The sequence below is a fragment of the Salmo salar genome, chromosome ssa20 (assembly GCF_905237065.1).
Source record: "Salmo salar chromosome ssa20, Ssal_v3.1, whole genome shotgun sequence".
Lineage (NCBI taxonomy): Eukaryota > Metazoa > Chordata > Actinopteri > Salmoniformes > Salmonidae > Salmo > Salmo salar.
The window spans coordinates 13380675-13405627 of record NC_059461.1 but is presented as its reverse complement, the minus strand read 5'-3'; the positions used below and the strand labels follow the sequence as shown (position 1 = coordinate 13405627).

The window sequence follows — 24953 nt, the reverse complement described above, 5'->3', positions numbered from 1 at the left end:
AGAAGACTGCGATTATGAACATGACTTGGATCAGCCTCCAGGGGTAGCTGTGGTCCACTACATGATTTTTCTCTGTCTCATTTTCATGCCCAATAACTGTGATGCTTTTACACTTCCTCCTCAATGCCACACTTAAAGAGTGACTGCCTTTAAAAAGCAATAAATCCCTTTGAAAATGTCTTATATAGCACCCCGTATCTGGTAGTTTCCCCAATTCTTTACACTCTGAAAATATCAAACAAGGAACATCAATACAATGTCATATTTAGCCTCAATTATAAGCCTCAGAGCCTCACATTCTAAATGCTGGGTTGATATCTCGAACATGAACCTTCAAATAATCAAATTGGTGTCACTGGGGGCAACTCTACCACATAAACCAGTCAGCAGATTAACAGTTTCTTACTGCACGTACACACCTGGACACTACTCATCTTCCAGGACTGTGTGTGTGTGTGTGCGCGTGCGTGTGTGCATGCATGTATGTATGTGTAGGCAGAGTACCAGAGGGGAAACAGAAAGGGCAGAGTAACATCATCCTCACAATCAAGGCTCTATTTAAACAAACCTAAAGCAATGGTAAATCCAAGCACTGGAAGTAGCGTTACACAGTTTAAGTCAGAAGTTTACATACACCTTAGGCAGATACATTTAATCTCAGTTTTTCACAATTCCTGACATTTAATCCGAGAAAAATTCCTAGTCTTTGGTCAATTAGGATCACCACTTTATTTTAAGAATGTGAAATGTCAGAATAGTAGAGAGTGATTTATTTCAGCTTTTATTTCTTTCATCACATTCCTAGTGGGTCAGAAGTTTACATACACTAAATTAGTATTTAGTAGCGTTGCCTTCAAATTGTTTAACTTGGGTCAAACGTTTCGGGTAGCCTTCCACAAGTTTCCCACAATAAATTGGGTGAATTGTGGCCCATTCCTCTTGACAGAGCTGGTGTAACTGAGTCAGGTTTGTAGGCCTCCTTGCTCGCACGCGCTTTTTCAGTTCTGCCCACACATTGTCTATGGGATTGAGATCAGGACTTTGTAATGGCCACTCCAATGCCTTGACTTTGTTGTCCTTAAGCCATTTTGCCACAACTTTGGAAGTATGCTTGGGTCATTGTCCATTTGGAAGACCCATTTGCAACCAAGCTTTAACTTCCTGACTGATGTCTTGAGATGTCGCTCAATATATCCACGTAATTTTCCTGCCTCATGATGCCATCTATTTTGTGAAGTGCACCAGTCCCTCCTGCAGCAAAGCACCCCCACAACATAATGCTGCCACCCCCGTGCTTCGCGGTTCGGATGGTGTTCTTCGGCTTGCAAGCCTCCCCCCTTTTCCTCCAAACATAACAATGGTCATTATGGCCAAACAGTTCCATTTTTGTTTCATCAGACCAGAGGACATTTCTCCAAAAAGTACAATCTTTGTCCCCATGTGCAGTTGCAAACCGTAGTCTGGCTTTAATTAATGGTGGGTTTGGAGCAGTGGCTTCTTCCTTGCTGAGCGGCCTTTCAGGTTATGTCGATATAGGACTTGTTTTACTGCGTATATAGATACTTTTGTACCGGTTTCCTCCAGCATCTTCACAAGGTCCTTTGCTGTTGTTCTGGGATTGATTTGCACATTTCGCACCAAAGTACGTTCATCTCTAGGAGACAGAACGTGTCTCCTTCCTGAGCGGTATGACGGTTGCGTGGTCCCATGTTGTTTATACTTGCGTATGATTGTTTGTACAGATGAACGTGGTACCTTCAGGCGTTTGGAAATTGCTCCCAAGGATGAACCAGACTTGTGGAGGTCTCCAATTTTTGTTGGCTGATTTCTTTTGATTTTCCCATGATGTCAAGCAAAAAACACTGAGTTTGAGGGTAGGCCTTGAAATACATCCACAGGTACACCTCCAATTTACTCAAATGATTAGCCTATTAGTCAATTAGCCTATCAGAAGCTTCTGAAGCCATGACATTTTCTGGAATTTTCCGAGCTGTTTAAAGGCACAGTCAACTTAGTGTATGTAACAACAATTGTTGGAAAAATTACTTGTGTCATGCACAAAGTAGATGTCCTAACCAACTTGCCAAAACTATAGTTTGTTAACAAGAAATTTGTGGAGTGGTTGAAAAACGAGTTTTAATGACTCCAACCTAAGTGTATGTAAACTTCCGACTTCAACTGTAGGTCCTGGGGGTGTTTCAGAAATATTTTAGCTATTTTCACAGCCGTAATTATGAATGCAATAGCTGGCGGTGGCCCGAAAGGGCTGGGTTTTGATGAATAAACAAGTTGTAGTTGTGACGAGGGCTTGGCCACTCACTGGCCAATCAACGCAGTCCATAGGCTTAATATTGCCTGCGTTTGTCTCAAGTTCTGTAGGTTATTGTCATCAACTTCAATTCCCGTCCAGGTCCATTGTGGATTGATACTACAATATATTAAATTGCATAGGCTACAGTAATGAGTAATAGCAACAGTATGTTTGAATTTGTAATTGGCTTCAACGAGCCTAGCCTACATATCTTCACGCATCACACTTCTCCTAAAATAACAAAATACTAGGCTCCATAAATTGTATTGTATGTGAGGCATGTTGTCAATAAGCAAAATACAGCCTTGGCCTACCGTTGATACTGCATTATAGGACTGAATCCTTCAATAAGTTTGGATAAGGGAGTCTTTCGTAAAAGGATGAGAGGCGCTCTTTGGAAATGGGGATGGCTACTTTTACGGAAATGCTACTTTGCAAGACCAGGATAAAAAAAGGCAAACCGCATTGTTGTTGAACCATAGGCTTCTTTTGGCTAATAGCCAGAATATAATTATGCACCTTTCTGATGCTGCTTAAACCAGCCTTGATTAAGGGGAGGGTAGGCTATGCTTGGTTTTGAATCAAATTAAACTAAATTATATTTCTAAACCAGATGAATTGGCATAAAAAGGCACATTTCTCCTTCATGCATGGCTGTGTTTCCGCTCTCAAACTCCATGCCATTATAAACTGCATTACCATTAAGACCTGCTTTTTGTGGGTCTTAACTTCCCATTAGCTCTGCATGAAATTAAATATTGCCACCCCTCCCACCTCGGGGCAAGTGAGATGACGATAGACAGGTAAATTACCGAACCTTGCGTTAGGGCCGTAAAATGCCTGTTTTTACATGACGAAATTGCAAACTAACATGCCAGCTGGAAATAGTGCCAGCTGGAAATAGAGCCACAGGAGATGTCAGCAGCTCCACCGGGATGCCAACCAGTAGGATTTTCAGTCATGAAACGAAACACAGTAAAGGCAAAGACGAATGATTATTAATATATATTTTTTAAACCTAGCATAGAGTGTCAATACACTCTGTATGTCAGACTTCAGAGCCCCTCCCTCGTGCGAGGAGCCAGCACTGAGAGTCGCAAAATTAAGCCAGTCAGTTAGGGAGCCCAGAGGTGTTCGCAGATATGGGGAGGGGTGGTGTTTCACAGTGTTCAAATAATGCTGTCATCAGGGGGTTGTGAATGTGTATATAATGAATGTATAGTCACTTCCGTTGCTTAGTTCCAACCAAGTTTAAGCAAATATTCAAGCAAATATTGGAAGATGTACAGGAGCCAACCACATTAAATAATCCAGGACCTCACATCATACTTATTTTTGTGTGCTGTCAAACATGTTTTGGCTCTCCTCAACTCCTCACATAGGACCATGTCCAAGAGCTTGGAAAGCGTGGGAGACAAAATCTCATCTGACAGCCCGGGCTGCAACGGTTCCAGTCGGGGGTCTTATCGATCGGTATGCAACACATTCCATACGGTGGAGCAAAATAAACCAAATAGGACCTCCTCCTAATGCCAACACAATGAACAATTTGCAGAGGTAACCGCGCGTGAGGGAGTTGCCTTTTCTAACAATAAAAGTCTTGGTGACTATCGTACTGTACCTGAAGTCGTAGGAGACACTGGTGGTGGCGGACCCAGAGGTGCTGGCAGCATCTGTGGAGTCCAGGTCAAGACTGAAGGTCCGTCCCGAGCTAGTGCTGAGGAGTAAACAGCGGCAGCTCCGTTCAAACACTGGAAATATGGTGTTCACGTTCAAGTGCTAATCAGAGGATTTTGTGGCCCCAGGACCAGACAGAATAGCCCTAGCCTTTATGGTCCTATTTTGTTGTTTCTAATCCTAACCTCACAAAGGAAAATGTACATTATTACCATGGTCCCTCACCCTGTGACTTGAATTTGCAAGTCACTGTTCTGCGCCCATATAATAAAAGAGCCTGCAAGCTAAAGGTGTGTGTGAGAAAGTACTATATCTAGCTAATGGAAGAAAGTTAATGTAATGCTTCAAAGCTCCCAGACTATTTTAGCTGTTCTCATCCTCCAGCTCAGTTCAGGTGCTATAGAGTTATGACCAAGCCTATTCCACTCCTCACATTCCGACAGTGTTAGTCCAATTTTTGGCGTTGCACCAGTTATTCCCCATCTTTTGATTTTCCTCTAAGAAAGCTTGGTTGATTCTCAACAGTCCCCAAAGTGTTTGCCTTTCTTTTATTATTATGCACTGTATGGGAGATAACCTTTACAGGAAAGCGTAATTAAATCTCTTCGTTCGACACATTGATGAAAATCATCAGAGGGGTGACAAAACAAACACTGCCAGGGATTTTCTTTCAAAGGGAAATGCATGTAAATTAGGTAGATTGTTAGGGCCTTGAAAATTATTGCAGTTAATCGAAGTCAATGTCAAATGTTTGCAGTAGTACAGAGTTCATTGGAAATGAGCATCTAGACAAAAGTGTTCAAAATTACATTCTTAGAGCTGGTTTTCAAGACAGTCCTAGATTTAAAAGAACTTTAAATTGATAAACTCCATTGAACATGCTACTTAATCCAAGCTGAATCTGTCAGGGAAACTGGCCCTTAGTATCCAAACCATTTACCTTTTGAGGCTTTGTAACTCGTCCAATGTGAAGTCAAAGATGTTGGCCATATGATGGTTGGTGCTCCAGGCTGAGGTCAGGTCATTCTACATAACAAATCACACATACGTATTATTATAGTACTCAGCCAGTGTCATAAACAGACAGTCATCAACACCATTGTCTCCATCATCAATCATCATCCTTGTCTTCATCACTACTGTTTAAATGCTACATGCCAGAGATCAACTAGATTCAGCCTGGGGCAATTTTTTTCTTTCTTAAGCGGATGATCAGGGGGCCGAAACATAGTTACTAATAATATTTTTTAAACTACAAATTGACCGCAAGAAACCCAAACAGATATCATATTTGACTAAAACAATAATTTCAAATAGGCTTGGACGGTAAACCGGGGTATTTGGAAAAGTCCATGGGATAGTTTTTCAATACCGTGAATAAAGCCAAAACAAAAACATTTTATTAACTAAATGTATTTAGGGGTAGATCAGCTTTAATATTGCAGATTGATGGAAGCCACAATCTATGTAATTGTCTGTGTCATTTTCAATCTCCCATATATATTTTTTGTATATATATATATATATATATATAGTACCAGTCAAAAGTTTGGACACACCTACTCATTCAAGGGTTTTCCTTTATTTTATATAAGGGCTATTTGACCAAGAAGAAGAGTGATGGAGCGCTGCATCAGATGATCTGGCCTCCACAGTACCCGACCTCAACCCAATTGAGATGGTTTAGGATGGGTTGGACCGCAGAGTGAAGGAAAAGCAGCCAACAAGTGCTCAGCATATGTGGGAACTCATCTCTGAGACCATCCAGTTTTGATTTCTATTTGACATCTATTTTTCAACTGTGTTGTGATGTTTCACAAAACTTCTGAACCTTTATATTGTCATAGTTTCTACAGATTGTAAATTAAAAATACAACATTTTGCTAAGAGTATTATTACAATATTGATCGATTGACTATGATTTTTTTTAAATCACCCAGCAGTGCTATTTGCAGAGATAGAGTCAGGTAAATGTTGCCATTCCTGAACCTGCAACCAAAAACCAGCAATATATGGCCAGTATCAAAATAAAGGATGTAATAATTCTCTATTCACAGCAAAATCTGCAGAGCTGGGATGGTTGTGTCCCCATATACAGTTGAAGTCAGAAGTTTACATACACCATAGCCAAATACATTTAAACTTAGTTTTTCGCAATTCCTGATATTCAATCCCGGTAAAAATTCCCTGTTTTACGTCAGTTAGGATCACCACTTTATTTCAAGAATGTGAAATGTCAGAATAATAGTAGAAAGAATTATTTATTTCAGCTTTTATTTATTTCATCACATTCCCAGTGGGTCAGAAGTTTACATACACTCAATTAGTATTTGGTAGCATTTCCTTCAAATTGTTTAACTTGGGTCAAACGTTTTGGGTAGCCTTCCACAAGCTTCCCACAATCAGTTGGTTGAATTTTGGCCCATTCCTCCTGACAGAGATGGTGTAACTGAGTCAGGTTTGTAGGCATCCTTGCTCGCATCACGCTTTTTCAGTTCTGCCCACAAATTTTCTATGGGATTGAGGTCAGGGCTTTGTGATGGCCACTCCAATACCTTGACTTTGTTGTCCTTAAGCAATTCTGCCACAACCTTGGAAGTATGCTTGTGGTCATTGTTTATTTGGAAGACCCATTTGCGACCAAGCTTTAACTTCCAGACTGATGTCTTGAGATCTTGCTTCAATATATCTTTCCAAAATGTCCTTCCTCATGAAGCCATCTATTTTGTGAAGTGCACCAGTCCCTCCTGCAGCAAAGCACCCCCACAACATGATGCTGCCACCCCCGTGCTTCACGGTTGGGATGGTGTTCTTCAGCCTGCAAGCCTCCCCCTTTTTCCTCCAAACATAATGATGGTCATTATGGCCAAACAGTTCTATTTTTGTTTCATCAGACCAGAGGACATTTCTCCAAAAAGTACAATCTCCGTCCCCATGTACAGTTGCAAACTGTAGTCTGGATTTTTTTATGATGGTTTTGGAGCAGTGGCTTCTTCCTTGCTAAGAGGCCTTTCAGGTTATGTCGATATAGGACTCGTTTTATTGTGGATATTGATACTTTTGTACCTGTTTCCTCCATCATCTTCACAAGGTCCTTTGCTGTTGTTCTGGGATTGATTTGCACTTTTCCCACCAAAGTACGTTCATCTCTAGGAGACAGAATGCGTCTTCTTCCTGAGCGGTATGACGGCTGCGTGGTCCCATGGAGTTTATACTTGCGTACTATTGTTTGTACAGATGAACATGGCACCTTCAGGTGTTTGGAAATTGCTGACAAGGATGAACCAGACTTGTGGAGGTCTACAATTTTGTTTCTGATGTCTTGGCTGATTTATTTTGATTTTCCCATGATGTCAAGCAAAGAGGCACTGAGTTTGAAGGTAGGCCTTGAAATACATCCACGAGTACACCTCCAATTTACTCAAATGATATCAATTAGCCTATGACACCATTTTCTGGAATTTTCCAAGCTGTTTAAAGTCACAGTCAACTTAGTGCATGTAAACTTCTGACCCACTGGAATTGTGATACAGTGAATTGTAAGTTAAATAATCTGTCTGTAAACAATTGTTGCACAATTGTTAAACAACAGATTATGCACAAAGTAGATGTCCTAACCGACTTGTCAAAACTATAGTTTGTTAACAAGAAATTTGTGGAGTGGTTGAAAAACAGGTTTTAATGACTCCAACCTAAGTGTATGTAAACTTCCGACTTCAACTGTATAACATTCTACAGGTTGCAATCCTTTTGTATAATGATTTAAAATTGAAAAACTCAAAGTTTTGAATCCAGCGTTGTTTTGTGTATCAGTTCATAAACCATGTGCCATGGAATCGGTACATCGAAAAATCTCTTCCCAACCTACAGTGCATTCAGAAAGTATTCAGACCCCTTCACTTTTTCCACATTTTGTTACGATACAGCCTTATAATAAAATGGATTAAATAGTCAATATTCACAAAATACCCCATAATAACAAAGCAAAAACAGTTATGTAAATGTGATATTTCATTATTTTTTCCTTAAGTATTCCGACCCTTTACTCAGTACTTTGTTGAAGCACCTTTGACAGCGATTACAGCCTTGAGTCTTCTTGGGTACGACAGTACAAGCTTGGCACACATGTATTTGGGGAGTTTCTCCCATTCTTATCTGCAGATCCTCTCAAGTTCTGTCAGGTTGGATAGGGAGCATTGCTGCACAGCTATTTTCAGGTCTCTCCAGAGATGTTTCAGATAGCCTTGATTGGGTTCAAGTCCGGGCTCTGGCTGGGCCACTCAAGGACATTCAGAGACTTGTTCCAAAGCCACTCCTGTGTTGTCTTGGCTGTATGCTTAGGGTCGTTGTTCTATTGGAAGGTGAACCTTCACCCCAGTCTGAGGTCCTGAGTGCTCTGTAACAGGTTTTCATCAAGGATCTCTCTGTACTTTGCACCGTTCATCTTTCCCTCGATATTGACTTGTCTCCCAGTCCTTGCCACTGAAAAACATCCCCACAGCATGATGCTGCCACTACCATGCTTCACCGTAGGGATGGTGACAGGTTTCCTCAAGACGCTTGGCATTCAGGCCAAAGAGTTAATCTTGGCTTCATCAGACCAGAGAATCTTGATTCGGTGCCTCCAAGCGGGCTGTCATGTGCCTTTTACTGAGGAGTGGCTTCCGTCTGGCCTGATTGGTGGAGTGCTGCAGAGATGTTTGTCCTTCTGGAAGGTTCTCCCATCTCCACAGAGGAACTCTAGAGCTCTGTTAGAGTGACCATCGGGTTCTTGGTCACCTCCCTGAACTAGGCCCTCATCTCCCGATTGTTTAGTTTGGCGGGGCGGCCAGCTCGAGGAAGAGTCTTGGTGGTTCTAAACTTCTTCCATTTAAGAATGATGGAGGCCACTGTGTTCTTGGAGAACTTCAATGCTGCAGACATTTTTTGGTACCTTTCCCCAGATCTGTACACAATCCTGTCTTGCAGCTCTACGGACAATTCCGTCGACCTAAGGGCTTGGTTTTTGCACTGTCAACTGTGGGACATTATATAGACAGGTGTGTGCCTTCCCAAATCATGTCAAATCAATTGAATTAACCACAGGTGGACTCCAATCAAGTTGTAGAAATATCTCAAGGATGATCAATGGAAACAGGATGCACCTGAGCTCAATTTCCAGTCTCATAACAAAGGGTCTGAATACTTACGTAAATAAGGTATGTTTTTTTAGCATTTTGCTCGTAGTTTGTTCTACTTTTGTTACCATTCTGGTAATAGAGGCCCAATGGGTTTTTCTTGTGTTTTTAGCAACCCCCGTGTGCTATGCTGATAATACCAAATCCCAGGATGAGAAAAGGACAGTATGACGATATGAAAATCTGGATACCGCCAAAGCCTAAATTCAAATCTTGTGTACATTTGGAGCTGATATTCTGGTCTTTTTACAGTCTTTTATAGACGGGATGGTTGTATAGCAACAAAACCGATGCGTGCAAAACAGACTGGGTTAGCTTAAGACTGTTGACAACATGTAAACTATATTTTGCCTCCAAATGTTTATTGAAAACAAATACATTTGCACAATGAGCACTTGTTGTCTCTCAAATACATAGTTAACGATGTTGGTTAGCTAGCTAGCGAATGTTTTTCATATTAGCATAGACATGACAGCAATCGATAACAAGATACGAGCTGAAACGAGCCACCTACGCTTCCCCACATGGAATCTTCTTTTATTTGCTGCTAGCCATCGGACTGTTCAGAATCATAACGCACACCTTCCGGCCACATCGATGCGTGCACATGATTTGTGTGACGTGGTCAGCCAACCTGTCTATTTCCAACAATTAAAAATAATAATTGTTTTTTTTGCTCAGAAAACTTGGGGGCCAAATAAAAATCACTTGGCCTGCGGGCTGCCAGTTGGAGAACCCTACTATATGCTTTGTCTATATTTTCCAAATCAGAGCACCTTCCTCCTTCCAGCGTGGCAGTACTGGCTTAATTACTAGGAAATGTCAGAGGTTTGTTGTTTGAGATGAATATGCCTGGGGACCAGACATGCACTGCTCTGTTCAGGGGGATTTGTCAGTAAAATGCCTCAAAGGCCAACTGTAATTCCCTTTTGAGTAGAACTGTGGAGAGAGACAGTGATGAGGGCAATGACACACAAGGTCTTCATGGGACATGGTGGACAGAAGACAGACTTTTAGAAGATGGACAGTGGTCAGAGAGGGAAAGAAAAAAGAAGAGCACAGACAAATGGAGAAGGGAGGGATTCCAGCCACGTTGATAACCATCAGAGATAGGAAAGCGTGAAAGAAGCAGGGGTTTGGATCGTTCAGGGTGGGTGAAACAGCAGAAAGGTGGTTCGATGTGAGGTGTTTTGAGAATGAGGGAGGATCTTGTGACAATCCGAGAACTTACATTGGGAATGGCGTCCTCCAGCAGCCATTTCGACCTTTTCTTCCTCCTCTTCTCTGCCGGGAGAGAGCTAAAGAGACAACTTTCACTTTCTGACCAAACAATATGATTATTGGGTGACAATTTGGCACAGCCTTATAGCATTATTTAACATTGATTAACAATTTCTGACTGAGCCAAGACAGGACTCACTGAAATACACATTTTCCATGAAAACAAAAATATCAGCATATCACAACGCCGTGAAATACCTGTTCCTGTCTGCGCCTTTCTTTCGTCCTCTCCATCCCTCGTTTTGGGCCCTCTCGGGAAAGAGTTTGGAGGGAGGGTTGGGTGGAACGCGGGTCCTCAGGCGGAAGATGCATTTCCTCTTCTTGATCTCCTTCCCACAGAGAAACCTGGAGAAATGCAGAGGGGGTGAGAAGGTCATGGTCTGGTAAAGGAGGTGTGATGTCAACAAATAAACCTTCAGCCAAGTAACATGTCTGTTGTAACAAATACTCTTATCACCCAGAACAAAAAGAAAACAATTTACTGAATGTTGGGGGCCATACTATATAATTGTTAGCTGGACATGAGAATTACATTGGCAGATTCAGTATATGCTATTGATGGGATTTCCAATTAAATAGTAGTTTTATAATGTATGATCTGAATACAACTGAGAGAGATGTCTTACTTGCTCTTGTAGTTGTTCAGAGCATCAAGGAGATATTGACCTCTTTCTGTTGGAGGAGTATTGGAGAGCTGTGGGGAATATCAAAATGTTAGTCTGATGCAATTGGCTTGAGATGGCATTAATCAACTTCCTATCCGGATTCCTACTAAGAATTCAGACAGGATTTCATTTGGTGGTTCTAACCTTGGCCAAATGGAAACGCTCCCAGTTGTTGCTGACAAAGTTAAGGATCTCCTCCAACTCAAAGTACTTCTTCTTACTTTGGACTCCCAGGTTGTAAAGTGCCAAGTGCACCACGTCCACCCTGGATAAGAAACCAGGGACAATCAGTGAGCTCAAAATAGAGATGAAATGAGGGGATAAAAGATACGCATTTTCAACAAAAACCAGTCCCTCCAGGATCCCACAATTGCAATTGTTTTTGCCAAATCAACAATTCCCCACATATTATGCAAGGGCTTGTAATATCTTATGCGACAATATCAACACGCTGTACCGGCAGGATAGAACAGCGGCGTCTGGTAAGATAAGGAGCGGCGGGGACTATGTATTTTTGTAAATAACAGCTGGTGCACGATATCTAAGGAAGTCTCGAGCTATTGCTCGCCTGAGGTAGAGTATCTCATGATAAGCTGTAGACCACACTATCTACCGTAAATTCCGGACTATAAACCGCAACTTTTCCCCACGCTTTGAACCTCGCGGCTTAAACAATGACGCGGCTAATATATGGATTTTTCCCGCTTTCAAATTTGTGGGTCCTAACAGCGTGGAGCATTGTCAAAAAATCCACTATCATCAAGGAGTTTCGAAAGGCTGGACTGCTGCGTGTTGAAGAGGTGCTCAGCGGGGGATTTGCCTCCGGATGAAAGTGACGAAAGCGATAATGAAAACGATCTAATATCGGATGAAGCAATTCTGAGGCTATTCAACTCCGACACCAAAGGAGATGACTTCAGTGGTTTCAGTGCACAGGAGGAGGAAGATAGTGACCAATGACTTTCTTGGTAGGCTACTGTTCACTGCAAATTTTTAATTTTTTGTTACAAGCCGTGTTTCGTTAACGCCTGTGTAAAGTTCATTTGTTTCAATGTTCAAAATAATATATATTTTTTAAATTCAGTGGGTGTGGCTTATATTCAGGTGCGCTCAATAGTCCGGAAATTACGGTACTTAGAAAGTTTTCATCTGTATTTTTCGTAGCTGTTTTCATACCACCAGACTGAGGCACTTAGACAGCATTGAATGAGCTGTTTTCCCGCCATAAGCAAACAAGGAAACGCTCACCCAGAGGCGCCGCTCCTAATAGCCGGGGACATTAATAAAAGGAAACTTAAATCCGTCATACCAAATTTCTATAAGCATGTTAAATGTGCAACCAGAGGAAGAAAAAAAATAAATAAAATAAAAAAAAAATTAAAAAAACTCTGGACCACCTTTACTCCACACACAAAGACACGTACAAAGCTCTCCCTCGCCTTCCATTTGGCAAATCTGCCCATAATTCTATCCTCCTGATTCCTGCTTACAAGCAAATTTTAAAGCAGGAAGCACCAGTGACTCTATGAATAAAAAAGTGGTCAGATGAAGCAGATGCTAAGCTACAGGACTGTTTTAATAGCACAGACTGGAATATGTTCCGGGATTCCTCCGATGGCATTGAGGAGTACACCACATCAGTCAGTGGCTTCATGAATAAGGGCATTGATGACGTCGCCTCCACAGTGACCGTACGTACATACCCCAACCAGAAGCCATGGATTACAGGCAACATCCGCACTGAGCTAAAGGCTAGAACTGCAGCTTTCAAGGAGCGAGACTAACCCGGAAGCATATAAGAAATCCCGCCATGCCCTCCGACGAACCATCAAACAAGCAAAGAGTCAATACAGGACTAAGACCGAATCATTCAACACCGGCTCAGACGCTCGTCAGATGTGGCAAACCATTACTGACTACAAGGGGAAGCACAGCCGAGAGCTGCCCAGTGACACGAGTCTATCAGACAAGCTAAACTACTTGAATGAGAGCAATGAATGAGAGCAACAGCTGTTCCGTGATCATGCTCTCCGCAGTCGATGCGAGTAAGACCTTTAAACAGGTCAACATTCACAAGGCCGCAGGGACAGACGGATTACCAGGATGTGTACTGCAAGCAAGCGCTGACCAACTGGCAAGTGTCTTCACTGACATTTTCAACCTCTCCCTGTCGGAGTCAGTAATAACAACATGTTTTAAGCAGACCCCCATAGTCCCTGTGGCCAAGAAAACTAAGGTAACATGCCTAAATGACTACCGACCCGTCGCACTCATGTCTGTAGCCATGAAGTGCTTTAAAAGGCTGGTCATGGCTCACATCAACACCATTATCCCAGAAACCCTAGACCCACTCCAATTTGCATACCGCCCAAACAGATCCACAGATGATGCAATCTCTGTTGCACTCCACACTGCCCTTTCCCACCAGGACAAAAGGAACACCTATGTGAGAATGCTATTCATTGACTACAGCTCAGCGTTCAACACCATAGTGCCCTTAAAGCTCATCAATAAGCTAAGGACCCTGGGACTAAACACCTCCCTCTGCACCTGGATCCTGGGCTGCCCCCAGGTGGTAAGGGTAGATAGCATATCTGCCACGCTGATCCTTAACACAGGAGCCCCTCAGGGGTGGGTGCTCAGTTCCCTCCTGTACTCCCTGTTCGCCCATGACTGCACTGCCAGGCACGACTCCAACACCATCATTAAGTTAACCGATGACAACAGTGGTATGCCTGATCACCGACAACGACGAGACAGCCTATAGGGAGGAGGTCAGAGACCTGGCCAGGTGGTGCCAGGACAACAACCTCTCCCTCAACATGATCAAGACAAAGGAGATGATTGTGGACTACTGGAAAAAGAGGACCGAGCACGCCCCCATTCTCATCGACGGGGCTGAAGTGGAGCAGGTTGAGAGCTTCAAGTTCCTTGGTGTCCACATCACCAACAAACTAACATGGTCCAAGCACACCAAGACAGTCGTGAAGAGGGCACGACAAAACCTATTCCGCCACAAGAGACTGAAAAGATTTGGCATGGGTCCTCAGATCCTTAAAAAGGTTCTACAGCTGCACCATCGAGAGCATCCTGACTGGTTGCATCACTGCCTGGTATGGCAACCTCTCGGCCTCCGAACGCAAGGCACTACAGAGGGTAGCGCGAACTGCCCAGTACATCACTGGGGCCAAGCTTCCTGCAATCCAGGACCTCTATACCAGGAGGTGTCAGAGGAAGGCCATAAAAATTGTCAAAGACTCCAGACACCCTAGTCATAGACTGTTCTCTCTGCTAAACCACGGCAAGCGGTACCGGAGCGCCAAGTCTAGGTCCAAGAGGCTTCTAAACAGCCTCTACCCCCAAGCCATAAGACTCCTGAACATCTAATCAAATGGCATCCCAGACTATTTGCATTGCCCCCCCCCCTCTTACACTGCTACTCGCTGTTGTTATCATCTATGAATAGTCATTTTGAAAACTCTACCTACATGTACGTATTACCTCAACTAACCAGTGCCCCCACACATTCACTCTGTACCGGTACCCCCCTGTATATAGTCTCGCTATTGTTATTTCACTGCTGCTATTTAATTACTTGCTACTTTTATTTCTTATTCTTATCTGTATTTTTTAAAATGCCTTGTTGGTTAGGGGCTCGTAAGTAAGCATTTCACAAGGTTGTATTCGGCACATGTGACTAATAAAATATGATTTGACCAATCACTGAACTATTTCTGCATAAAACAGTTAAATCATTGCAATATTATTGCATAAAACTGGCCCATCACCGCAATATTATTGCATAAAACTGGCCCATCACCGCAGTACAAAAAAAGGGCTTGCAATTTCAACCAATCTGGACACATTTACCGCATATTAGGGATATGCATCTCTACTTACAAGCACGATTCGATATACATCAAGACACATGGTCTCCGACACGATACAGGAAAGTGTGATTTGATTTGATTAGTGGAACGAATCGATGCGATTCGATGTACTAACAATTGTTGCATGAACACATTCCTTTTCCCTTCTAAATGAATATCTAATACTGATGGACTCAGGAGCTGAGCTGGATCTGTCTGAGCTGACATGTCTATGCTGAGTGGACCTGTGTGTGTATGTCAATTATGTAGTGTGTTAGCTGAGCCATAGGGCAGACTAAGCATCTACCACAATCAGATTAGGGGATTTAAGATTTCACCGCCGTCTCAAAAGCGAATGATTTTGACTGTTTGGAACTTCAGAGTAGAGCTACTCTCTTCTCCCTTTCCGACCAGTGGCTTGCAAAAAGTATTGCTATCCTTGATATAAAAGTACACCTTTACACTGCTCATGTAAAAATAACCAAAGGCAGTGACTGTTTAAATCAGAATTTCCAAAAACATTTTGTATGGTGAACCTGGCAATCGAAAAGCCCCAATTAGCATTTAGATGTGAGTTGTGTCCACTACGGTAGCCTACACAGCGCCACCGGTAAAACACGATTGTTCAGTTTGGCTGGGCGGTCTTGGTGGTTCCAAACTTTTCCCATTTAAGAATGATGGAGGCCACTGTGTTCTTGGGAACGTTCAATGCTGCAGAAATATTTTGGTACCCTTCCATTCAGCCACAAGGGCATTAATGAAGTCGGGCACTAATGTTGGGCAATTAGGCCTGGCTCGCAGTCAGCGTTCAAATTCATCCCAAAGGTGTTCGATGGGGTTGAGGTCAGGGCTCTGTGCAGGCCAGTCAAGTTCTTCCACACCGATCAACAAACAATTTCTGTTATGAACCTCGCTTTGTGCAAGGGGGCATTATTATGCTGAAACAAGAAAGGGCCTTCCCCAAACTGTTGCCACAAAGTTGGAAGCACAGAATCATCTAGAATGTCGTATTAAGAGTTCTCTTCACTGGAACTAAGGGGCCTAGCCCGAACCATGAAAAACAGCCCCAGACCATTAATCCTCCTCCACCAAATTTTACAGTTGGCACTATGCATTTGGGCAGGTAGCGTTCTCCTGGCATCCGCAAAACCCAGATTATTCAGTCGGACTGCTAGATGGTGAAGCGTGATTTATCACTCCAGAGAACGTGTGTCCAATGGCGGCAAGCCTTACACCACTCCAGCCGAAGCTTGGCATTGCACATGGTGATCTTAGGCTTGTGTGCGGCTGCTCGGCCACGGAAACCCATTTCATGAAGCTCCCGAAGAACAGTTAATGTGCTGATGTTGCTTCCAGAGGCAATTTGGAACTCGCTACGTGCTTCAGCACTCTGTCTGGCCTACCACTTTGCGGCTGAGCTGTTGTTGCTCCTAGACGTTTCTACTTCACAATAATAGCACTTACAGTTGACCGGGGCAGCTCTAGCAGGGCATACATTTTATGAACTGACTTGCTGGAAAGGTGGCATCCTATGACAGTGCCACGTTAAAAGTCACTGAGCACTTCAGTATGGGCCATTCTACTGCCAATGTTTGTCTATGGAGATTGGTTGGCGGTGTGCTCAATTTTAAGCACCTGTCAGCAGCAGGTGTGGCTGAAATAGCTGTATCCACTAATTTTAAAGGGTGTCCACCTACTTTTGGCCATGTAGTGTATTTTTGTAATAAGGCAGAAAACAATTATAAGAGTAATAAACATTAGTGAACTGCCGATTCGTAATGTTTGATTTGGTTTTCTTACCGATGCATGCTTCATTTGGATCGGTTTGGGCTCCCGCGGACCGTTGCACTCGCAGCTTACATATTTGAATCGGGACCAATGCATATCGGTGAATCGTTACATCCCTACATAATATGGTTGAATCAAACAAATTGGCCAATATTGCCATGCAAAATCTCAAATATATATATATATATATATATATAAACAAATACAAGTAAATCACAAAATCCCTTGAAGGCCTGAAAATCTAAAGATGAACTGATTGTAATGTATCTAGAGCTGATAGCAATTAATGTGTGCGGAACCCTCACCTGCAGCATTCACAAGTATAAGGTGCATATCAGATAATAAGGTACGAGTATGACCATGTATTTCATCATCTTCATAAATGGAATTCTCAATTATACATCCCTATGGGTTAGGAAATTGGTTTTAGAGAGGTGTTAATCAGAGCTATTGTGCTGCCTGAATCGTTCACAGCACCACTGTGTGTATTAACACCAATACAGTGCAATACTGTACGACTTTATCCCTACGACATTATGCGCACAAGAGCACAATCATTGCACACATTACATACATCCTGCACAATACGACACAAATGCCTTTTGTATTCTTAAAGTACCCCCCTGAGTGAGCCTCAGAGGTAGGTAGGAGAATAATAGTAGCCATTTACCATCGGAGAGCCAGGCGCTTAATGTACTCCAGTCCTTTATTACACACGGAACAGATGAACAAGTAAAACCTGAAAGAGAAAGGAAGAGAGATCAGAGAAGGAGAAAGCACAGGTCACATGCCTCTAGGGGAAATCAAAATCAATATTGGCTCTCGGTTATCTGGCTACACCTTCGACTTCCATGATATGGTCTTCCAAGGCAATAATTATTTCCCGACTTACCAGGATTTGCCCTGACCGTAGGGCTGGGCATTACAGTGCATTCGGAAAGTATTCAGACCGCTTCACTTTTTCCAAATTTTGTTACGTTACAGCCTTATTCTAAAATGGATTAAAATGTAATTTTTTTCCCCTCATGAATCGACACACAATACCCCATAATGACAAAGCAAAAACTGTTTAGACATTTTTAGCTATTTTAAATCAACAAAAAAATGAAATATCAGATTTACATAAGTGTTCAGACCTTTTAGTCAGTACTTTGTTGAAGCACCTTTGGCAGTGATTACAGCCTAAAGTCTTCTTGGGTATGACGCTACAAGCTTGGCACACATGTATTTGGGGAGTTTCTCCCATTCTTCTCTGCAGATCTTCTCAAGCTCTGTCAGGTTGGATGGGGAGCAACACTGCACAGCTATTTTCTGGTCTCTACAGATGTTCGATCGGGTTCAAGTACGGGCTCTGGCTGGGCCACTCAAGGACATTGAGACTTGTCCCCAAGTCACTTCTGAGTCGTCTTGGCTGTGTGCTTAGGGTCGTTGTACTGTTGAATGGTGAACCATCGCCCCAGTCTGAGGTCCTGAGCGCTCTGGGTTTCTGTACAGCACTTTGTGACATCAGCTGAGGTAAGAAGGGCTTTATAAATAAATGTGATTGATTTTCATCAAGGATCTCTCTGTACTTTGCTCCGGTGATTTTCCCCTCGATCGTGACTAGTCTCCCTGCCACTGAAAAGCATCCCCACAGCATGATGCTGCCACCACCATACTTCGCCGTAGAGATGGTATTGGCAAGGTGATGAGCGGTTCCTCCAGATGTGACGCTTGGCATTCAGGCCAAAGAGTTCAATCTTGGCTTCATCAGACCAGATAATCTTGTTTCTCATGATCTGAGTCCTTTAGGTGCATTTTGGCAAACTCCAAGCAGGCTGTCATGTGGCTTTTATTGAGGAGTGGCTTCTGCCAGGCCAGTCTACCACAAAAAGGCCTGATTGGTGGAGTGCTGCAGAGATGGCTGTCCTACTGGAAGGTTCTCCCATCTCCACAGAGGAACTCTGGAGCTCTGTCAGAGTGACCACCGGGTTCTTGATCTCTCCCTGAACAAGGCCCTTATCCCCCCGATTGCTCAGTTTGGCCGGGCGGCCAGCTCTAAGAAGAGTCTTGGTGGTTCCAAACTTCTTCCATGTAAGAATGATGGAGGCCACTGTGTTCTTGGGGACCTTCAATGCTGCAGAAATATTTTGTTACCCTTCCCCAGATCTGTGCCTCGACACAATCCTGTCCCGGAGCTCTACGGACAATTCCTTCAACCTTAGGGCTTGGTTTTTGCTCTGACATGATCTGGCAACTGTGGGACCTTATATAGACAAATGTGTGCCTTTCCAAATCATGTCCAATCAATTGAATTTACCACAGGTGGACTCCAATCAAGTTGTAGAAGCATCAAGGATGATCAATCAAAACAGGATGCACCTGAGCTCAATTTCGAGGCCCATAGCAAAGGGTCTGAATACTTATGTAAATAAGGTATCTGTTTTCATTTTTAATACATTTGCAAAAAACACATTTTCACTTTGTCATTATAGGGTATTGTGTGTAGATTGAGGCAAAACATTTAATACATCTTAGAATAAGACTAACGTTACAACATTTAGAAAAAGTCAAGGGGTCTGAATACTTTCCTAATGCACTGTATATCAATTTGAATAATTATAATTTATGTTATAGCGCGATGTTCCAAATGCCTGTATCACAAGAATCACGTTTTTTGGTTTGTTTTCATGAGCGTTTTATGTCTTTCTGGTCTCGTCTCCTTCGCTCCTTCTGTGCTGTATGATGTTCAAACCGTTTGAGATGGACAGGAGAGTGTATTCATAACAGTTCAACTGTTCTCTTTTTAGCAAGCAAATAGATCCAAGTTGGCTAGACTTTAAATATGAGCTGGCTACTCACTAGCATGTGCCTACTACTAGAAGTTGGTCATTATTAGTGCATGTGCATGATTCTGGTTACATTTTTTTTTTATTATTGCATTTTCATAGACAGACTTGAAAGCCAGATCAGTGATTATTGTAAAAAAGCAGGTTAAACTATTTTAATAAAATAATTATTAGTGGGTTTTATGGTTGTGGAAGGCTTATAGTTAGCCGAGGTAGAATTTTACATGCAGTCTATTGACCTTTACGTGGATGTCGATTAAGGCAGCCCCCCGCACCTCACTGATTCAGAGGGGTTGGGTTAAATACGGAACACACATTTCAGTTGAAGGCATTCAGTTGTACAACTGACTAGGTATCCCCCTTTCCCTTATTGTACAACAAAGCTTATTCAGGGAAAACGTTTAAAAAAAAAAATATCTAAATATACAGTATATCGTAAATCCCCCATGAATTTGAAAAAAATCTAGATATGCTTTTTAGGCCATATCGCCCAGCCCTACCGGACCGTGGGAATAAAACCTCTTTTGTTTGATAACAATGTTACGCACCTATCTCCAAACATCATGGACTCCTGTAGGCACTGGATACAGGCCTCATGGAACCACTGTTGACACCGAAAACACTGCAGCATCTTCAAGTACCACCTGGGTGGAGAGCAGCCATTTAGTGAAAAGTAGTAGTCACTGAATGAGCAACAGAGTGCTAAGAGGCATCTTTCTGAATCAAATACAGCTGCTGTGCCTTCATTGAGTCACAAAATCTGCTAATGGATTTTAAAAGTGTGGATATGTAAATGCTATGCTACAGTGTGTCTAGCCAGCACGCTCACTCTCCAGGCCCTCCACAGTAGCAATAACACTGTTGGTGATTTGTGCGGTGCTGAGAATCCCACTCCAGCTCTTCTGGGTTGTAGGTAAGCACCTGCTTCATGGCCTGCAGTGCTTTTGCTATAGCGCCCTTTTTGAGAGCTCCCCCTTTCTGTGAAGGGAAGAAACAGCCACGTCAACATGATTCGGCAATAGGACAGTGATCTGTAGGACACATCATAGCGAAATGTTTTAGAACAGAAAACAAAAACGTGTTTTCTTATTGGACGTGTTTAGATAGTGCCTCTCCATTTCACTCCTTTTCCAAACGTTTTCTCACTACTGAACAAGACCCTAGATAAACAGTGATATTATACATTATATTAGTCATTTTTGTTTTCAATGAGCAGGTTGTTCTATCAATAATACTCACCCGCACAGCTAAAGCAAAGATGCACCTCCTGCAAAACCATGGTGACAAATCCATTGAGCTCTCCACCTCTGGCAGGTGGCACTGCTGGTGGTAACCTGGGAAAACCAAAAACAAGAGGACCAAGACCGTTTCAGAATAAACCGAGCATTTGGGTTCCTCCCCCGGAACTTCAAAGTGGCGGAGCGGTCTAAGGCACTGCATCTCAGTGCTAGAGGCGTCACTACAGACCCTGGTTCGATTCCAAGCTGTATCACAACTGGCCGTGATTGGGAGTCCCATATGGCGGCGCACAATTGGCCCAGCGTCGTCCGGGTTAGGGTTTGGCCGGGGTAGGCCGTCATTGTAAATAAGAAATTGTTCTTCACTGACTTGCCTAGTTAAATGAAGGTTAAATATTTGAAAAATATCGCTTGCCTTGGATCATCTCAAACCCAATAGAAATAAATGAATGGATTAATGAAAGTGCTACTGCCGGCCGCACTTTCAGCCAATGTGTTATGTTTATCTGAAGGTGGCACCCAACCAACTAGAAGCTTTTAATCCCTTGATCAGCAAATGTTAGGAAGCCAGAAGGAGTGGACTCCGAAAGCAATCAATGGGAGAGTCTCAATTACATACTCCTTGCGTCCTCTCCTCTCCCCTTCTCTAAACCCATTGGATGAGAAAGCCAGAGATCCCTCCCCTCTGACATTCTCCTTTAATGGGTTTTCAGAAGGAGGCGAGGAGAGAAGATGCAATTGAGATTCTCTCAATGACTTTAATTAAGTGCCAAGTAAAAACCAAACCAACGAGACACTTCAGCCTGAAGACAGGACCTGCAAACCGTAGACTACAAATGGGACTGGACTCTGTAAGACAGACATCCATGGAAAGTACTTAGTTTAACGTACACAGGCTTCAGTAAATGATGTTATGAGTCACAGAGGCTTGGTGTGCACTTGCCTTGTCCAACTTGAAAATGTTCAGTTCCACTTTAACTGAACTGTAGAAGATAACTTGATGCAGTTAGGCTACTTTTCATCAAGTTGGACACATTGTCCCCATCTTAAGTTCTGTATGTCATTCCAGTCCATTTACCACAGTTCAATGATACAGTTTATGCTTTTAGAGTTAAATAATTTAAAGAGTTAAACAAAGTTGTGGAAGTAAATATAGAAGCATACAGAACCCTGTATGCAATAAGCAATGCGATCTCCTCCCACTTAACCATGGCTTGTAAAGAACCAACATACTCTTGTAGGCTATATCAGGGCAAGAAAGATGGGTGTAGCCACACCCTCCTTTAAAGGGGAACTTCACCACTTATGTTTTAAAGTTGAAGTGTCAGACTATACATTACTCTACAGTGACTCACCTATTCCACATTTCCCACATATCAGGATCTCATTGTCAGACACCAGCACCATTTCAGAACAAACCGAGCATTTGGGTTCCTCCCCCGGAACTCCAGCTGCATGTTTTGGGAGAGAAGAATAGCATTAGGGTACATTCAATGATGGATGAAGAGCTGGAGTGGGATTCTCAGCTTTCTCATCCTTCAGCTACATGAAACCAACATGTAGACAGAACATGCAAGATATTAAATTAGAAGCAATTGGCAGGGCATTACTGACATAAATCGGCCTTTCAACGAAACGTGACGGTTGAAGAGTTTGAAGGACAGCATCTAAATATATCATTAAGTGGCCTACTACATAGTACAAGTGTCGGCTAGCCAATGAAAAAGTGTTAAGGAATAAAGGCCTAAAACAGCTTCACAAGGTTCCACATCCCGTTAGGATGTTGTGTAATGCTGTTCAAAGTGGATTACGTTACTAATGGCTTTTAGAGCGAGTTTTTGATATGTTGTACCTGTATGGTGTAGATCCATATTATCAGCAGGCATAAATTCATTGAAGATGTAGGGTGTAGTACGTTTGACTAATTAACGTTTTTTATTGAACACTGACAACAACAATATTCTAGTCCCTCTTCACTCACCATGTTGGATGTCTTTCCAGAGAACCCAGAATTTTGAATTATCTTCAAAAGTGACAAAGCAGCTCTGCTTGGAGGTACTCACCTTGAATGGAAAAGTGAAAACAGCCAGTATGAGGAAGGAGGCAAATCGTATACAGCAGCTTTATTATAGTTTTATTCCAATAGTGTATTACAATAGATTTTTCATAAAACACAAATGACAGATGTGGTCCCTGAAAACTACAGAGAAACCATCACATTTTGTGAATAGCGGTATTTGAGTAGTAGATAAAATGAATCCAAACCATTGTGTGGCAGTATACTACAGTATTTGACTGATAAAACATTCCTGTTGTGTTGGGCACTTACTCTCTGGATCTTCCCCAGGTAGTATAGGCCATCAGACCAGCGACACAGGACATACTGGCCCACGGTAAGGCTGCTCTCCAGGTCTGTGAAGCTCCGCTCCCTCTTCTGGGGTAAACGCTTGGCATCCAGCCCCTTCTTCGGCTCCACACTGCAGAAGTCATCTCTGTATGCTGACTCCAACATGCTGCAGCTGGGCTGTCCACACACTACAACACTTCCTATGCGAATCAGGGGGTTACATCGTAATTGTGGTAGACACCGTATGTCCTCCTGATCACAACATTATGGAGGTTTGGTGGTGGTTGAACATTGTCCTGTAATTTTGGGGTTGTTGATTACATGTATGTATTATTACATGCATAGACAGAACCTGTTGTTACAGTGTCATACAAAGTATTTACTGAGATTTACATAGCCTACAAAAACATATTTACGACATATGCCATCATGAAATCCAGCCCTTCAACATATTTGTTTTAACACCCCTCCCCTGTTCTGAGGCTGATGACTCAATCTACTGCGTGTAGATCACAGCACAGCCTACAGGTTTGACTCATCAGCTAACTACAGCCAGCCTGCACATTTGACTTGTACTTGTCAACGCAGTCGCAGATTGCAGCACTTGCTCGAGCCAAACAATTCTGAACAGCATTAAAAAGTAACATGGCTTACAAACTTGTAGTAGTTAGTAGGCTATCAAACTATAGCAACTCTCGAATGTAACTTATATCAAACTGATGATAGACTAGTTGATTGGCTTAGTTAACTTACATCAATAAGATGATGGGCATATCGCCAGCTGAAGCTGTTTAAAGTATTTTCTTCTGCAAATCTGATCGGACACTTTTGCATCTCAACAGGATGTCTTCTAGAGTCATAAAAACTTTGCTGGCTAGTCTAAAATGCTAACTATCAAATGTAGCTAGCTATAGTAGCAATATTGAATATAGCTAGCTTGGTAACTGGTAAAGTAGCTGCTAGTGAAGTTAGCCTGCTAAACTGTGCTGCAACTGTCAAACCAATGCAATGAAACGTATCTGTTGCTTGCCCCTGGGCCCTGGGTATGGTGTATCGCATATGCATTAGGAACATCTATTTTAGCTTGCTAGCTAAATGTAATCTAGAATGAATAACCGAAATATGAGATTTAGCACGTTACATAAAATAATAGTTTGAGACATAAAAATAAGGAGATACAAAAAAAAACGTCAAATGTAGCTGTAATGTATCCAGACTTCTTACCCCCTTGATAAACTTCCAGTCCAGGTTCGATAAAACTCGAAATATTGTTGCTGCTGTTGAGTAAAGTTCCATTAGCGAGGAGTTGTCTCTTCTTGCAAATATGTGTACAGGCGCTAAAGTTCAAACTATGCTAGTCGCCATTTTTTACTTTTTCCCGCGAATCATTTAGGTTTTGCCTTAGCTATGTGATTAACACATCATCACCATACAGGAAGTTCAATGTTTCCTCACAAGGTGCGGAGGAACAGCATTTGTTTTCTTCAAATGAGCCTCTTACGTTTTGCAAATCTCTACATGTCTTTTTTTTTAATTTTCAATCACATATATTTTCACGCACTATTTGTTATTATGATTATTATCAATGATTGTAATACTATCTACCACTACTACTGATTACACAACACTGAACTACCACTAGGCTTTACTACCCTATTCATCATCATCAACATAAGACTAATAATATATTTTTGTAAAGAATTATTATTTTGAAATGCCTGCAACATGTATGTAACATGTTTGGACATTTATGTGAAAGTCATTTGAGAAGT

The 24953-nt window shown here is 42.3% G+C and overlaps 1 protein-coding gene across 2 annotated transcripts in view; it reads right to left on the bottom strand.

Moving 5' to 3' along the window:
* Window positions 1–24639, bottom strand: part of LOC106580128 (PHD finger protein 19) — a 28650-nt gene extending 4011 nt beyond the window's left edge. Inside the window, exons 1-14 of one of the 2 annotated variants that reach the window (XM_014160834.2) lie at window positions 24406–24639; window positions 23164–23381; window positions 22816–22897; window positions 22190–22285; window positions 20836–20930; window positions 20426–20574; window positions 20145–20240; window positions 17439–17507; window positions 11256–11376; window positions 11073–11140; window positions 10645–10791; window positions 10397–10463; window positions 4929–5014; window positions 3933–4028 (exon numbers count right to left, since the gene is read on the bottom strand). In XM_014160834.2, coding sequence (XP_014016309.1) covers window positions 3933–4028; window positions 4929–5014; window positions 10397–10463; window positions 10645–10791; window positions 11073–11140; window positions 11256–11376; window positions 17439–17507; window positions 20145–20240; window positions 20426–20574; window positions 20836–20930; window positions 22190–22285; window positions 22816–22897; window positions 23164–23346 — 1355 coding nt within the window. In that variant the 5' untranslated portion in view covers window positions 23347–23381; window positions 24406–24639. Of the gene's footprint in view, window positions 1–3932; window positions 4029–4928; window positions 5015–10396; window positions 10464–10644; window positions 10792–11072; window positions 11141–11255; window positions 11377–17438; window positions 17508–20144; window positions 20241–20425; window positions 20575–20835; window positions 20931–22189; window positions 22286–22815; window positions 22898–23163; window positions 23478–24405 lie in introns of both variants that reach the window. The other variant, XM_045702956.1, reaches the window with a different exon arrangement.
* Between the last annotated feature and the right edge of the window lie 314 nt (window positions 24640–24953).